The sequence below is a fragment of the Rhododendron vialii genome, chromosome 4a (assembly GCF_030253575.1).
Source record: "Rhododendron vialii isolate Sample 1 chromosome 4a, ASM3025357v1".
Classification (NCBI taxonomy): Eukaryota; Viridiplantae; Streptophyta; class Magnoliopsida; order Ericales; family Ericaceae; genus Rhododendron; species Rhododendron vialii.
The window spans coordinates 18,648,836-18,666,786 of record NC_080560.1 but is presented as its reverse complement, the minus strand read 5'-3'; the positions used below and the strand labels follow the sequence as shown (position 1 = coordinate 18,666,786).

Here is a 17,951-nt window from a genome sequence, read left to right as displayed (position 1 = left end):
GACATAGCTCTCTAAAAGTCCTAAAAGGTGAGTGGAACACTTACTAAGATGTATATATACTTATATATACTAAAAAAAAACAAAGCATTCAACCAGCTGAAAAGATCAACTAAAAATAGAATAGCTGTGATTATGAAGATTATATGTGTGTGTAATTACTAGATAAAGAAAATAGTAAATTTTATAGCCAAAAAGAAATAAACCAAATCAAATCAAATCAAAAAGAGCATTATATCACAATTAATTGGTTCCGCTACATGAATCTTACTTTTTCATTGAGCTCTCTATCCATGGCTAAGTGTGGAATTACCTCCTATAAAACAAAGTATGGCCGGTAACTCACCTACACCGATCGGTACTAGTCAATATTTTCTGGTATGACCAATTCCAGTCGGTATTTGAATCGAAACGAAACTAGAGGGGTAAGCTATTGATTTTGTGAGAAAACAGTACGCGGCCTGTGCGAAACGGTATTGAGATCCTTGATTGGAACACTGATATACGGTCAAGATTAAAGTGTGTAAACTCCACGTGTATTGTATGGGGAGCATGCATCAAACACAAATTTAGATACTTGAACCCCAAAAATACATGTAGGGACCCGCACACATTAACGGCTCCAAAGACATCTCGACATCTGTGCACAAATCATTTTCCATATAGTATCACACAACGTGTGTCGAATAATTCGAACCATAGTTCTGAATACCGTTTCAGACAGGGTACCAGTTTTCCTACTGGTACGGTACGTACCGGTACCGGTCAGGTACCGGGTACCGTTTCGGATTTACTGCAACTACAATATATATAATAATTATATGTAATTATAATTCAAAAAAATCCCCCATATCATACAATTCATCATGAAATATCTCTACTAGAGATTCTCTAGTCCCACATTGTTTAGTTACAAAACTCTTTTCCACTTTAAATGACTTTGCACACTAGTGAACTTGTGAATGAGAACCCAATAAGAGGTCTCGCGCGCTCGGAAAAATGTACCGTGGCCGAAGGCAATTTGAAAAAACTGATTCGGAAACCAATTAATCGGGTGCGCATCACGGGTTATTCGTGCGCAGGGGGGTGCAAATCCGGGATCTAAGCCTCGCGCACGTACTATGGTTAAGCCCGTGTTTTGCTAAAATTTTTAAAAACGTTTCTTTATTTTTTTGGGCCTGAAATGTTTTTTTTTTTTGGGTTTTTTTGGGACCAGAAAAAGTAAATAAAAAAAAAAAAAAAACTCTGCAAAATTTCGGCCAGAAAGACCGGTATCCCGATACCGGCCGGTATTGAGACCGGAACGAAATTGGGGGGTTAGGGTACCGGTTCTTCGTCAAAACGGTACGTACCGGCCGATACGGAACGATATCCATAACTATGATTCGAACACATTTAGTCCTCAACGTCCGGACATTCTGTCCATTGTAATGCACTTTTCATTTTTTTTTTTTTCATTTTTTTCTCCTCATGGGTTAGCCCATCATGATCTGGTCAGGTGTTATTCTGTCTTTGACGGCTCGTATTCTACTCTCAAATCCCACTTTTCATGGCAGTATCCATTTTAACCTTAAGTAAGGCGCAATTATCATGTATGATTGTTGTATTAGATTGTCACTAATACAAGCTGTAAGTCTTTTGGTAGATGAGATTAGAAAACACCTTAAATTTTTGCTTCTTTTTTTACATGCATAAATTATGCTTCGTAAGTATTTTGACTCTTGACATATGATATAGAGCCATAGTGATTAAAGTTGATAACATTCGGATCATCAAATTGAATCATGATTGACGAACACAATTTGATGGTAAGATGATGTTACTCGGATCATCAAATTGAATTGTAATTGATGATTGCAATTCGATGGCGAGTTGAAAATATTCGGATCATCAAATTAAATCACAAATGATGGTCTCATTTGACGCCACATGATTGACCACACACTTGGGGTAAGAATAGAACCTCTTCACGGGCAAGAGGCTAAGAGCATCAGTTTATGAAGGCAACAGGAAGGCTAAAAGAAGTAGACTAGTATCTTTTGATGATTTCAACAATTGATATTTCACTTTTGGTTAGTGTAAGAAAATGACACACCTGACCTTTACATGGAGCAATTATATATGTACTTCTGTTTTTCTTTACTGGCCACTCTATGGCATAAACATGAAGATGAAATCCTGGCTATATATAAACCTGCTTTTTCATCCGTTCAACACCAAATAACATAAACATTTTTCTCTTTTCACGAGTCAACCCCTCAAATATCAACCGAACTCTCACGAACCCTCCTGCAAAGATTTTTCACTCTTTTCTCCCCCTCGGCTTGACCATCTAATAAATCAGTATCAACCAAATCTCTCTCCCCGGCTTAGCGGTAATGCTATCTTCCCCTTGTAGCCTGTTACTGATAACTCCAATGTTAGCTCTTCAGTTTTGTTTCACATAGCAGCCTTCGGCTTGTGTGCCACTCATCTGAACTGAAGATCCTTTAAAAAAGAAACAAGAAAATCAGAAATCATTAAAATGTTCCAGCTAAAAGTGATTACCGAGAACTTGCATAAATCATGGGAGAAGCAGACACAGCTATTACAAGGTACTTCCTACCGGTGCTTCGGAGAAAACGTGAAGCAAATCGGTAAGACCCATGTCCGTTTGACAGTTTCTCAATCTATTGTTTTCTTATCTGTTAGCAATACATCTAAGCTCAACCCATCAAATTCTGTTGGTTCATAATGTACGAGAAACATGCAGAGTCCTTGATAGCTTATTAGCTGCCCCAAAAGGCATGATGCAGTTAAGAGTTGCTTTTCTGCAACTGCAGAGAAGGTGACAGAGGGAGAGAGAACATGCTAACTTTCATTATTGAAATTTTGAACCATGTAAGTCGAAACTTACCTGTAACTTTTTACACTGTCGGGCCACACTCTGGGGAGATCGCCAAAATGGGGACAGTCGACATGACAAAAGTAAAAACATGTTAACTGGAACCTTGATATGACCTCGATCCAAAATTATTAGGTCGTTTTCTCAGTATCTCAGCTTCTCTAGATATCTGGATATCTGAAGGCCAAAAACTTTGGTGGATGACTTTAAAAATAAAGCGAGGGAGCAGTGCTAAGACTAATATAAGCAAGATCGAGATCCAATATGCAGGCGACTTCGCCAGATGGTAGATTGTCCTGCCAAAGACAGAAAAAAAGAGCACCTAAGCTTTTCATGAACGGTGACAAAACAGAAATTATGCAATACACGCTCGAATCAGAACACTAACCCGTAATTAGGAAAGACCGGTATAGAATCCAATATCACCACACAGGCGTATGTAATGATTATTGATCCCCAAACGGCAGAATGAGTAAGCAGCAACCACCGGTGGATGTCCATTGCCAAGTGCATGTTAACTAAGATGACAACTGCGATCGTCCACAAGCTTCCCATGCTCCATATGTCAATAGAGCTCCCCCCATAGGCAAATATAGGTACATAGAAGAGAACAAGACTTTGCCAGAGTGTGTCGATCATTGTGATCCAGAAGAGGTACATGTTGTAGCTCTCCTGTCTATGGCCCGCTCCATATAGTTTTGGATACTGTAGTAGTGTCTTATCACTCAGGTCCTTGTCCAGAATACCAACAACAATAGTTGGTACTGAGGTATAGATAACAGAATAGAATACACTACTCCAATCAGTTAATGCAGAAGTTGTAGAGAAATCCGTAAACAATATGTACCTGGATTGACAAGGCAAACAAATAACTTCAGATGAAAATGATTGATGCAGAATAATGTCACAGATAATTCAATGAAGTGCGAAGGAATGTTGGTGCAGAAAATGAAGGAATTGTATGAGGTCAATCATAGGAAAAAGGTTAGAATCTTCGTTACTGTAGAGTACATTAATGTTAGGATCTTGAAGCAATTTAGTTATGCTACTTTTATATTTGGCATGTTTAATTAGGTACTTGATTTTCTGACTCTATTACATGGTTTCCTAGTTTGGATGATGTCTATTGATAAAAGAAGCAATATCCAGAACACAGCAAAGTGCACATCAAGGTTCAAATAACGCGTTTCAGCCGTCCCATAAAACTAGGCTGCAAACCAAAATACCTGTCCATAAAGGGCCAAAGGTTATGCAAGTTTCATCACATAGCTCAGCTCAAGCTCGTATATCACAAGTCAATTCCAGACGTGTGTAAGTTCAATTTAGTTTGTGAAAAAGGTTTGATATGGGCACTTTTTTAACATCAGTAGGTCTGATGTGATTTTACTAGGTCAGATGAGCCTTACTAAATGCATATCATCACAAAGTACAACAAAACATTATTAGACAAAGTTCAGTGTAGTCCAATAAGTACACAGCGGAAATTAACTTCCAAAATATTAGACTGCCACAAGCTTTGTTTTTACATTTTTTCATTAGTACCTGCACGCTATGTATTGTCTAAGCTAAGCTTCCAACTAAAACGTTGGATTGGAGTTATTTATGTAAGTCTAAGAGTCACAGTTGCCGTTGATTCAGCGGTTTCTAACGTCAATTCACTATATTACAGCTCTGCTTAGTGATGATTGTGCAATATGATCGACTCAGACTCGAAACCCTTAAAATACTTGAGACAACGTAGCCGAGCCTCATAGCTCACAAACTTGCTGAACAACAGATGAGCTTGGGCAATTACTGTGTCTAACTATGGGATTGGGTTCAGCCATTCAGACAATCTCAAATCCTTGAGTTAAGCAAAGAAACTGAGCAAATGGCTAGTAACAACCAGTGTAGAACACACAACCTTCCACCCAAGCTCAAACAGTAACACTCAGATACAATCATATTGTAAGCAGCCTTACAGTTAACATACATACTGGACTCATTAGGCATTACCAGGTTCGGTGCTCGTGCTACAACTTAAGTCAGCACCACTTTGAAAATTTGGAGACAAGTGGTTGGATGATGGCCAACCCAGAGATACTGTACTCGAGAAATTATCAGCTGATCAATATACTCCTACTTGGAGGAGGAACTGAAATTGGTTTTCTATCCTATGGCTAACTTCCTTGTTGCACCTTTTTTGACATCCCTAAACATTTATGAAGTGTGGATGCATGTAGTGACAAAGTCAGTATTTTGAAAGGGCGGCATTTGCTTTTTGTCAGTTTTCAGACATTTAAACAACTAATCTGTCAACAAAACCTGAATCTCTCTTTAAACTAGAAAACCAACTTTCAGCACAATTTCGCTAATGGAATCACTCGTTGTGACAATATTTAGAATTCAAAAGTTAGCTAGCATGAACGTAATTGGAAAGCTTACAAAACTTTTAAAATGAACAAAGCATGAAAGTAATGTACGTAGGGAAAGAAAGATGCATATATCGTTATCAGACAGTGAGGTATGTCAAAACTGAAAGGAAACAATACATACCAGAAGAGCATCAACACAAAAACGGCATTGCGGTAGAAGTTGTAAAGAACCAGATAACCAACACGCTGATAATTCCAATGTCCATGCACCAAAAGCAATCTTTTCAGAAACCGAAATTGCCCCATAGCAAAATCTGATGCCATCACCGCTTGACGCCCTTCCTGACCACATATCCCAATGCCAACATCCGCCATTTGGATCATTGAAACATCATTAGCCCCTGTAAAAAGTTCCCAAGTCAAAGAAAGCAAAAGGAATTTTCCCCATCTCATTAAGCTTTGCATGCAGGCATGCAAACAGCACACCACAATTATTTTGGAAAGATTGCTTTCCTAAATATAAATATAAACCTTTGCTCAAAAAGCAAAGAACAGAAAGTAGTCAGAAATTAATGTCAAGCTTGCTAGATCTAATCAAACATATACTGAAAAGGAGCAACTAGAATAATCAACTCACCATCACCAATTGCCAGAGTCATATCATCAGTACGGCTCTTAATCAGGTCAACAATTCCAGCCTTTTGCAAGGGTGCAACACGACAACAGAGCACCACTCGACAGGATGTAGCAAGGTCGAACAGCTGTTGCAGGTTAACAATATTACCATATAAGTCTTCCAAAATGTAGATACAGAAACATCCTAAAGTCAAGGCCAATTCGAAGAATCGAACTCAAGCCATAAGAAAAATAAAAGATGGGACAGAAAGCACCAAAACATTGCAAACCAAAGGTTTAATAAGAAAAGGACAAGATTCATGCCTCAGATTCCAGATCTTTCTCCAAGATGTACACCAGACTATTTCCATCAATGATGAGTGCTAGTGGCATACTCAAAGTACCTTCTTCCTTTCCAGCAAGCATCTTTGGCACAGTTGATGGCTTTGTGTCATCAGGAATCTCAACATAATCAATTTCGGCATTTTTTTTCCATTTTAAATTCAAATCGCTGCAGTTTGAAGATTTAACACCGTACTTGGCCATAGCATCAGATAATAGGGTTCTGCAATCCTCCTCAGAAGTGCCATTTATGATGATCTGCTGCATATCTGAGGTCAGGAGTTTGCAAGAAAGACCAATTGAAATTGCGGTCTCTTGTTTATCTCCCGTTAGAACCCAGACCTTGATTCCTGCTTGCCGGAGGGACTCAATGGCTTCTGGTACACCCTCTTGTAGCTTGTCCTCAATCCCAGTAGCCCCAAGTAAATTTAAGTCGCATTCAATTAGAGCTGCCGTTTGTCGGAGTTTTATGGGTCGGTCAGTCAATGAAGTGCTTGCATCTTCATACATGCATTGCCACTCCTCAAGTTCTGCATTCGTAAGATCCCTAGCAGCAACTACAAGTGTGCGTAGACCTTCAGATGAATATTCATTCAGATGAGACCGCGTTGCATGCCTTATGTGATCATTCCCTCGGACGTCCTTTTTTAAAATGCTCAATATCGAAGTATCAGCACCTTTCACTAACACCTTTACAGCATTGTTAGGAAATCTAATAACCACCGACATTCTTTTGCGCACACTGTCGAACTCATGCAAACCCAAAACGTCCAACCTTCATTGCACATAGAAATAAAAATAAAATTGATTTGAGTAAAAAAGGAGGAGAATCCTCAACCATAAAAAGAAACAGATATAGAGAGCTTTCTACCTTAGTTTCTCACCATTGACATCAATGACAATATGACCCGATGTTCGCTCAAAAAGGGTATATCCATAAGCAGAGGCAGCAGACACTAGCGCTTGCTCATCCGGAGATTCACCCTGATAATCAATAGCTTCAACATCTTCATCAGCTTCACTCTCTGTACAGCTTGAAGATTGACTTTGAATAAGAATTGGGATCACAGTGTTACACGCAGCCAATGTAAGAAAAAACTCATGTGCAGCACTCCGCTCATCCCCATCTAAGTCTTTATGCAACAAAGCCAAGAGTTCAGAATCAATGCCAATTTCCGATTTGAGCTTCCATCTCCTCCTTCCAACAGCAGCTGCTGTTCGTTCTACTGCAAAAGTTCACAAATTAAAATTCTTCCAAAGATGTTTCTGAAGATCGTAATGTCTTGAACAAAACATTCACCGGGATGTTCCAAAATATCATAAATGCCCAACAGGACCAACTGTTTACTACTTATGTTATCCCTACTTGGCCCCTACTTGTGTGAAATAATTCAGTTCTACCTTTACTGATCAAAAAACAAATCCAGTTCTACCATCAACTCGTATTGTTAGTCGCACAAAGACAAGAAGATAAGTGCTAGCGGAAGGAATCGAAGGATGATCCAAGACCACAAACCAAAAAGAATCATCAAGTTCCTTCGCTAAATGAAACCATAGAACTTCAACACAACCATAACCATAAGAAGAAACTGAATGATGTTACTTTGATCATATGGCCTAAAGTTTTGCTGTATCTCTAACTTCTGTCTCAAAAATGGAATGAGCATATGCCTAAGGTTATACACTTCTGTCACTCTTCAAAATCTGGCCCGTTGAACCGGCCTGTTTGACAAAACTAAAGAGTAAGATCATTCTTGAAAAACAGTCTGTATTCTTGGTGTATAGTGGACTTTTTTTCCAGCTCTTCGTTAAGATATTTGGGATTAATCTTTGTCCCGACAAGAAGAATAAAAAAGTATAACAATATGGACTGAAGTTGAAAAAAGCTCAGGATCGACTGTGTTCATCTTTAGTGTACTTTTTAGCTTTCTTGTCAGAATGAATAATTACTAACAACAAATTGAAGTGAATTTAACGAAAATTCAGAAAAGACATAAGAAGACACTTGGCTTAATTTAAGCCAAACCCAACCTAAGTACAGGAAAAAATGTACCGACTGTCATGGTCATACATTTAAGTACTGAATTCTTTAAATTTGAAAATCTCTGAATAAACCTTATTGCTTATAGTGAAAAACATAAAATACCCGTCCCTGACTATGCCCAGCATCCAGTATAAGTCAAGAATAAATAACTCAATAATTATGGCTATATAATTGATATGCGATTACGCGTTATCAACCACACATTGTTAACCATCCAATGCATTCAATAGCAGAAAAACAAGCTCTCAAACGTGTTAATTGCTCTCAATAATATATTGAATATCTCGCAAGTGCCGTAGTACATTCAACAGCCCAAAACAAACAAGCACCAGAGAGTTTGTTATCAAATAGGTCTCTTAATCTTAGCTTTGCAAACTGCATCATGAGAGGTTGCTGAAGTTAACTCTGTCTCACATCCTCATCCCTGTATTGCATATTTTATAACTGTCAAAAGGATTACTTAATTCTACATCTCAGTCAACACCTCAACAGCGAAGGTGGAAAATAACAGGCAGGTGTTGTGGGAAGGAAGCAAACATCCCTAATCAAATTTCAGACTACCAGAAGTGCCACACTTATTCAAAACCCATAATTTGATCCTATACACATAACTCTGCCATAAACAAGTAAACAGTTCTATGGCTCCCAAACTCAAAAAAGAGAATAAGGACTTTTCTTAGATCCTTCGTCTTCAAAGTTCAAACAATTCCATATTCACTAACTAGAGTAAGAAAAGCATAATACAACAAACTCGAACATATCTGATTTGTTGAGAAAAAAATCCTCCAATGATTGCTTGCCAACTGCCTCATGGCAATTGACATCTCTCCTCAACTCTTGTGTTGCACCCAAATAGGCCATGTAACATTAAATGGACACTAATCCCACTACTGCTTTTCCAGGGAATCCTCCCGAGGGACCCAAGATGAGGTCATAATCTTCTAATAAATATCCCCTCCAAAGTGATACCTAACACTTTCACATCAAAGCGTAATATCTGTATTAGTCGAGAGCAGGGCCCTGTGCTTGCTGATGACATGGCTCCAGATCATGGTGTCAACTCCATATATTGGGAAGTATTGGTTTCGCGGACAAATGCTTCATTTTGTAAAATAGTATTCACTAGAGGCGGAGTCAGGAACAGAGGTGTTTTTTCCATTAAAAGGTAAACATTATGTAAATAGGCTGCTACTCCACATACCCGCTAGAAAGCATTGCCCCCAGCACCACACAACCATATGCAGGCGAACCTGCCACACCTACTTCAGGGCGGAAGCTTAGGTCCCACTGCGTGCTCTGAGAGCTAAAGAGGAGGTTTACCTCCCCCAAGCGGCTACGGAGACTTGAACCCAAGCATCAAGCAAGGAAATCCGAGTACTTACCCATATTGAACCACAAAGTCTTATCGTTCCATTAGTTGGGTTCACCTAACCATTAGAAACCATTTTGTACCACAGCTCGCATAAATTATTGTTAGGCTTCTCTGCCAAATGCCAGTCTTTGTGAAAACATTGAACTCTTACCTAGACAATTGTCTTTTAAGTTGAAAAGTGGTAGAGCTCATCCATACATTTTTTACACTTGAGTACATCCCTTTGATACTTATCAGTAAATTGCTTGGCCATCAAAGGTTCTGAAAAATATAAACCTCCTAAGAATTCCCTCAACTCCTAAAATAGTGTGGGTAAATGGTACCAAGTATCAAGGTCTTAAGGAAACTAGGCGACTTCAGGAGGCAAAGGTTAGCCCAGCCAAAGGAGGCCCCAAGGGCCCGGTTGAAGGATAACCCGCATGTGAAGTCGAAGGCTAACACTTGGGCTGAAGGCAGGGCCCAAGTCGCTCGGGACTGATGGAGGACTGTGGAATGGAGGCTTGAGCTTCAAGGGATTGTCTCAAGCTCCCTTCAGGAGTTTGGAATTCAGACCGGTCTTATGAACCTCGGGCCTATGGCCTAGACCTCACATGACTATTACCTACCTCTGCAAGCTTACGACCTGACCTCTGACCTCTGGCCACAGAGGCCTGCCACCTTCGGACAACCAGCCCTTGAGGACACCCCCCAGTGTCCTCAGTCCGGCTAGACTTCATCCAACAAATTACACCTCTCTCTCTCTCTGGTTGCCTTGGGCTTTCTCCTCCTCCACCTTCGGCACCATGGGCCTTCAATACATCGTTGGTACCCCAGACTATCCTCAGGTACTCAATCGATCACACAAATAGTCACTCAATCGATCACACAAATAGTCACCAAGATTTGCCCTATAGTTGTGAACCTTGTGACCAATAAAATAATCACCAACAAAGTTTAAATGAAATTAATCTTCATTGTTGAAAAGTAAATTCAAGGCAATCTAAACTCAAAATCACATGATTCTTCATGCCCACAATAAACATGAATGGCAATTCAAAATTTAAAAAGAGTTCTCAAAAGCACATAACTTTGAAATGTCATTGACAAGATACTAATTATTGATGGTAGGCAAAGAAGGATACTACGGCGAATTGGTGACAATACGAGGAAAGATAATAAAGAAAAAAACCTGCCTTTTGACAAGAATTGAGAAGAACAAATACGAATTTTATAAAAGATTATATATAATTTAGAATCAAGCCCGAACACCTTGAGATATCAAAAAGAGCCATGGATTACGAGATTGAGTGCACGCAGACTATGTAGCACCGACACTCCAAAAGGGCGCCGTGTCCACATATTGGACACAGGGACACGGCGGGGACACGTACTGGACACGTGGCGTGTCCAATAATTTTTATTATTTTTTGATAGGGGACACGGCTAGGGGTCAAAATGTAATATTTTTTAAATTTTTGGGGGTTAATATGAAATTATTCAAAACATTTGGATTAAACTGTAATTTTTCCTTTGAAATTTTTTTATACAATTTGTGAAATTATTCATATACAATGGTTCATAATTTTTTTTATATATATGTACATATATTTATTTTTTATTTATTTATACACGTGGCGAGTCCCCCGCCGTGTCCGTATCCCCATTTTTTTAGAATTGCCGTGTCCCGTGTCCGTGTCCGTGCTACATAGCACGCAAATCAGCCAAAGCTTACGTTATCAAGGATTTGGAAAGATCAAAGATATTTAAAACTACTAGGGCCCGATTGGATGCCGTATGTGGTTTGGGTGTATTATTTATGAAGGGGTGATAAGATAGTAAAAGGGGTATTAGTTAAGAAGGGAGGACCCACATTGATGTGACATTTATAGAGGGTGTATTAAAAAGTAAATGGTTTGGATGATGTATCAGAGAAGGAGGATAAAATAATACTAGGTTTGGATGGAGGATAAATTGGGTGTATAAGAAAGGGTGTATGATGTAAAAAGCTGACAAATGACTCTTTTGTCCTTGCTTAGTATTAAAATCGATAATTTATTAGATTAAATATATTATTACAAAATGCAATAAAATTAATTACTTTATCACAATTAAGCAATACTAATTTAGTTGACTAATAATTTAATTATTTTAATAATTTCAAAAACCCACCCACGGTTTTCAACCACCCAATTACACAGTTTTTTACAAAACCACCCACCTTTCTCTCTCTCTACAAACCCACCCACCTCTACAAAACCACCCACCTCTCTCTCTCTCTCTCTCTCTCTCTCTCTACAAACCCACCTCCCTCTGTTCCAGTCGAAGTCGACGATGGCAACTTGAAGACGGTGGATGGTCAGATCCACACCGTCGACGGTCAAATTTCGAACGGCAACGGCGACGTTCGGTAGTTCTCTCTCTCTCTCTACTGTAAATGACAACTCCGGCCATAATTTTTTTTCCTCTCTCTATTTTCCATTTTTTCCATTCTCTGTGCATGTGTGAAGATGTGATGAAGAGGGGGATTAGGAAGGGCAGAACTGGCAAGATTTCACATGTATTGCCCCGGATTAGTTATGGCTACCTCCGGAGGTGGCCATAAATTAGTACCATGAGGGCTGTATTAACGAAAACGGGGAGAAACGAATACAGGAGCGAAAAATCATACCAAACGGTGGAGCAACTGTCCCATCAGAAACCAATACACCCGGATTTCACAATACACCCGATGGATACAGCATCCAATCGGGCCCCTAGTGTATAAATCTACCTTACCATGAGGATAATTAACCTTTTTGGTCCAAAAGTATCGATTGTGTCTCATTTTTGTCCCCAATGAAAACATTGGAGACACTTGGTCCCCAACATTTCAATTTTGGACCAATCAAGTCCCCAAGTCTAATGTCGTGAGCCCCATCCGTCAAAATGAGGGGCATCCTCATCATTTCACTCTCCCCAACTTTGTGTCAAATAAAAACGGAAAAAAGAGGGGATGGGGCAGCCATGGTCACCATGGTCCCTCTCCTCCCCGGTCTTCCACATGTTTTTCCTCATCCCCCGTTTTCGACCCCCAAAATCTACTCGGTAACGATGACAATGTGTAAGGAGCAGATTTACATCTCGTCAACAACGCATTCCTAGGCAATGGTGAACAACAAGTGAATCTCCCAACTGATAATCCTCCCATTCTCAGTTCATCTTCATCTTCATCTTCTTCCTTGTCGTCGCCGTCTTCTTCGTACGAGTTGTTCCGATTCAATTCCATTTTAGGCGAACCGGCCTTACTCTTTCACAAACTTCTCCAATACCCAAATGGGGAAAACCACTGGCATTTGCCCCAACCAGGTCTAACCGATCTGGGTCGGAGTTTTTTTGCGAAACGGGTGCAAAACAAAGCATTTCTATTTACCCATTAACAAGAACAAGGGAATCTGGCAGGAGATTTGGCCCAGCTGGAGTGGGTTTTGGATGATCGGACTTGGCCTATACAAGTGACTTTTGTGGAGGAGGGTTCTGATTAGGTGTCAGTGGATGAGTTCTTTCTGCGGATGAAACAATGGGCTTGAATGGGATCTTCCTCTGCTTCTGGTACGGTGTTGGTTCATAGAAATTTGAGCATTAGTGGAGGTGGAGGTTTCTCTGTGCTGCTTGGACTCGAATGTGGGTTTTATAATAATCATCTTTCTCCCCTTCTCTCTCTGTATGTATGTATGTAGAAATATATATACTCTTTTTTTTTTTTGGGGGGGGGGGGCGCACCATGGCTGCCGCTTTCCTTCTTTCTTTCTTTTTTCCCCCGTTTTCTTTGACAAAAATTTGGGATGGGTGAAATGAGAGAATGCCCCTCATTTTGACAGATGAGGCTCACGGCATTAGACTTGGGAACTTAATTGGTTCAAAATTGAAACGTTGGGGACCAAATGTTTTCAATGTTTACATTGGGGACGAAAATGAGACAAAATCAATACTTGGAGACTAAAAAGGTTAATAAGCCATACGATTAACCAGGAGAACATATTATGATTTTGACCAAAATGAGAGATTGACTTCTGGAAAAAAAATTACTCCCAAGTTTAAAAACACCTCCAGTATTGAAGTTGTACATTTGAAAGTACAAAAACACCCCCGAAAATTACGACTATAAACCAACTTCCACTGAGATGTTCAACTGTTTCACTATCCGCCAGTCTTTCTATGAGCAACAAAGTCAAGTTTTAACTAGAGAACGTTGCTATACATATATTCAGAACTAACTGTTACCTGATCTTGCATTAACAAAAGCACTTAATAAAGGATCTAAAGATGCTTCAGCTTATTTTTAGTTTTTAGATCCTTATGCTAGGTTATCAGGTCCACAGTTCAGAGAGTCAAGATCGTTGAGAAAATAAGCATAACAATACCAACCAAATGCATACGCATCATAATATACAAATTAACAATGTGAGGTAAAAGAATTTTTTTTGAAAAAAACATAAATGCTTTGAAAAGAAAAGCCAATGACCATAATATGAGACTGATAGGCAAGCACAAACCATAATATCATCTACTTTAAAGACCAAACTCCAAGAAATGATTCACAGCATTGGAACCTCTAGCATAAAGTAACTATACCAGTGGCCAAATCGCATATTAACAGTGGATGAAGACATTATTTATATTAGCATGTATTACATTGCATGCCCAATGCTTGATTGACTAGAACAATTGCACAATTAGTTTTGCAAACCCAAAAAGATGAGCTAAATAAAGTAAGTTCACTGCCATACCTTTGATGTTTGTATCCTCCATTGAATCAGTCGTAAACATTGAGCTACCATAGCTTTTCCCATACACACTAGCTCTTCGAAATTCCATCTTGTTCTCAGTAAGGGTGCCTGTCTTGTCTGAAAACACATAGCGTATCTGCCCCAAATCCTCATTTATATTCAAGGATCTGCACTGAAAACGTGAGTTGCTGTTCCTGCAATACATGTGCTTGTCTCCAATCATGAAGTATGATTGTCCCAACCGAACCAACTCCATTGTAATATAGAGTGATATTGGTATCATTATCTGAAACACTATAACCGAGCTCAAAAAGGAGAAAAAAGTCTCCATAGGAATCCCATAATATCTGTAAGGCCTTCCAAATTTTCCTTCACCAAAAAAGGTTTTCCTGTAATAAGGCAGCGTATCAAGCTGGTCCTTGTGGCGCTGAAGCCATAGACCCATTCCCAGGGCGACTACCAGGCACATTATGAAAAGAAAGACAGACAACCATAGGGTTTCCCTATTCATGTAACTTTCGAGTCTGCTTCTTTTGGAAGGGGACATAGCGCTGTTCATCATTGCCTTTGTTTCCTGACCCGCATACACCACTACACCAACTACCCACTCTGTATTCTTCAGCTGACAACCTCGCAAGATGATGTTGGATTGGCTGAGAGGAAATTTATGCCCTTCAAACTCCATGTTAGCTGTGAACTCGTATATATTTCTGTTAGGCTGCTCGCATCTAATAACCCCTGAAATTGTACCTCCTTCACAAACCATTGAAATTGTTTCTTGCCTGGCGTACCTAGTCTTCAAGTTTGACTCACCATCTAAGTTCATGGTCTGGATATAAGCTATTCCATTGGGATCACTGGTAGCCAAAAGAACCACGTCACAAGGAATCGTTTCATCAGCACAAATCTTCACTACCTCACCAACCCGGATCTTTTCCCATTTTTTCAATTGGAACTTTCCAAATTGAAGGACAAGAGCTTCCCGGTTGTTCTCATTCCTATCTGATCTGTGTCTTCGCCAATCCTCATAACCATCTTTGATAGCTGTCACACAAAGCACGAAAAGAAGTGGGAAAAGAGACACTGTTCTGCCAAATACAGCAAGAGGGGGGAGCTGGTTGAGAGCAGCAATAGCTAAGAAATATAAGTAAGCAACCCTATGGAACTGAATGAAGAGGTTCTTGGGCAAGAAATTAAAGATTGTATACTTGCTAGTTCGGATCTCATTCCCAGTGAACTCATACTTATCATTAGTCTTCCTCGGATCGTTTATGTAAATCAACCTCGGATTCTCATCATGAGACAGATTATTGTCAAACTGCATGCTTTTGTGACGAATTCTCTGAGATTTATTCAATTTATCCTGGACCCTAAAGGAAGCCCTAGAACTATTGAATGACGTCGAATTTTGCTGAAGCTCCATTGAACCACCCCACGATACCAGGCACTTCCTCTGCCGCGGGGGGCATTCCAATGGAAACTGCTGAAAAGCACGAGACTCGGCTGAAGAGACCTTGGATGTCGAAGGAGGGAAAGAATCAAGGCTTATGTCAACGAAACTCGTATCATCAACACAGATCAGATCGTTCTTTGGATCGAACAAGTCGTTTTGTGAATCCTCGAAATTTGAAGAAGAGAATGATGCACTGGGACAGAGACAGCCCAGTGAGCTTATCCTCGACGGTGGTTTGGGAGGTGGCACAGAAAAAGTATCAGATGACAACAGCAGCGGCTCGCCAGAAGTCATAAATAACTCTCCAAGGGACACACATTGGAGAAAAGCATGACTAATTCCCACCACAGCTCCTGGTTCTATAAGTTACAGTCAACAAAATTCAACCCCATTTTGTACTCACAACACTACAAGCTTGAGCTTCTCTCTTCCAGAAATGACATCCCATCCAATCCATCTCCATTCTCTCCCCATCCAAAACCACCATCTCAACAAAAGAGAAAATCAACTTCGCTGCATCGCAACGGACCAATTACAGATTTTTCAAAACCCACTCTCCGATTGAAATTATCTTCCCAACTGACTAGTAAATTGAAAAATCTCTCCAACTACTCCGGCTAATGTATACAAGGGCTCCCCAGAGGATGAAAAAAATGCGTCTTTTGCACCAAAAAACGGATAAAAATAACTGACTCAACCTGGCAACAACAGTGTACGGATCCGCAAGTAAAGCCAAGACTGCAATAGACACAAAAACAAAAAACACCGCCAGAAATATCAGAAAACCCTTGTAAATGAGCTAAAGTCACAGAGATCAAATCAGATTGTACGCCAAATTGCAAACAGATTTAAAATACACAAAATCACACAAGGTGATATACAATGCAGGTTACTAAAGGGGTGTTTCCGCTAAACTAAATGAACTAAACCTATGCTTTTAGGAAGATAAATTTTTAGACAGATCATTCTCTCACATACATCAACTACATCAACTAAAATTTATTATTTAGCAGAAACAAAAAAAATTGAAAAAAGAGCCAATACCATTTCATCTCAAACGCCCGAAGGCATAATAGATTCGATCGTGAGAAACACAAGTAAACCAAAATTATCAAAACCTGAACTAAAATTTATTATTTAGCAGAAACAAAAAAAATTGAAAAAAGAGCCAATACCATTTCATCTCAAACGCCCGAAGGCATAATAGATTTGATCGTGAGAAACACAAGTGAACCAAAACTATCAAAATCTGAACGCAAGCACATGCACAAACTAGATGCTCAATCGCACATATTGCAAAAGCAGACTAACTTGATTATTATCATTAGCTTAGTCTAATAATATAGCGAAAACACAACAAAAATAGAAAAATGAAAATGACCCCTGTATATTGAGCGCGAAACAACAAGCCAAGACCAATTGCTGGGTTCTTATCGTCTCGGAAAACGCAGCGAATAGGAACAGATGGTCCTTCAATGCACTGAAACCGAAATGCAGCAGTGCCTAAGCAAATGGCGCATCAGATCTGGAAGATTCGACAGGGGATCAGCTTTTTCGTGTGATTCACACAGCAGCTTGACAACAACAGAGATCTAGGATTTCGATTCCCTCTACGTAAAAACATCAACATTTACGCGTAACAAGTGAGGATTTTTTATTTTTTGAAATGCTTGATGGGATTGAAACAGGTGAGGTCGGTGCAGAGGTGGAGGGCACGAAGAGCGAGGAGAGAGAGGGTGGAGGAGGAGAGAGAGTGTGTGAGAGCAACTAGTGGAGGAGCACGATTATTGGGTTTTTCCTTGATTTGGCGACTCCTCTCTCTCTCCTCTTTCCCTCCCTCACCGAGTGCCCCTAAATATTAATACTACTCTCACCGTTTGGGATTTGTTGGAGTAAGTAAATGGCAATCGATATTCGCACCTTCTTTTTTTTTTTATTTGTTGTTGTTTTTTTTATTGTTGAATCACTTGAAAGTGTTTTTTTTTTTTTTAAAGAATGTGAATAACCAAAAAAAAAATTGAGTGTGAATATCAATTTTCTAAGTAAATTTTTAGTAGCAATATGCAAGAAATCCTTGGCCCCCGCAAAGCTTATGTTACGAGTTGTACGGCAAAGCTTATGTTATGAGTTGTACGAAGAGTTCTT

At 39.6% G+C, this 17,951-nt stretch overlaps 1 protein-coding gene across 2 annotated transcripts; it reads right to left on the bottom strand.

The window, feature by feature from the left end:
* Nucleotides 1-2,034: 2,034 nt before the first annotated feature.
* Nucleotides 2,035-17,671, bottom strand: LOC131322062 (phospholipid-transporting ATPase 1-like). 2 transcript variants are annotated; one of them, XM_058353171.1, is made up of 9 exons: nt 17,188-17,671; nt 14,354-16,544; nt 7,064-7,415; nt 6,175-6,967; nt 5,873-5,996; nt 5,417-5,636; nt 3,270-3,728; nt 2,894-3,177; nt 2,035-2,484 (listed from the first exon to the last, which is right to left on the bottom strand). In XM_058353171.1, exons 2-8 carry the CDS (start codon nt 16,098-16,100, stop codon nt 2,976-2,978), a joined length of 3,897 nt encoding a protein of 1,298 aa, XP_058209154.1. In that variant the 5' UTR covers nt 16,101-16,544; nt 17,188-17,671; the 3' UTR covers nt 2,035-2,484; nt 2,894-2,975. The 2 variants fall into 2 exon arrangements, with proteins under 2 accessions (XP_058209154.1, XP_058209153.1); XM_058353170.1 differs by having other exon boundaries at nt 7,064-7,418; nt 17,188-17,654.
* Nucleotides 17,672-17,951: the final 280 nt, after the last annotated feature.

What these genes read in the sequence shown, in the direction of transcription:
- LOC131322062 (XM_058353170.1), bottom strand. Translation starts at nt 16,100, where the DNA reads ATGACTTCTGGCGAGCCGCTGCTGTTGTCATCTGATACTTTTTCTGTG. An exon ending in TTTGTGTTGATGCTCTTCTG is followed by an intron (nt 3,729 to 5,416) that starts GTATGTATTGTT and finishes TTGTCAATCCAG; the next exon opens with GTACATATTGTTTACGGATT. An exon ending in CCGGTCTTTCCTAATTACGG is followed by an intron (nt 3,178 to 3,269) that starts GTTAGTGTTCTG and finishes TGTCTTTGGCAG; the next exon opens with GACAATCTACCATCTGGCGA.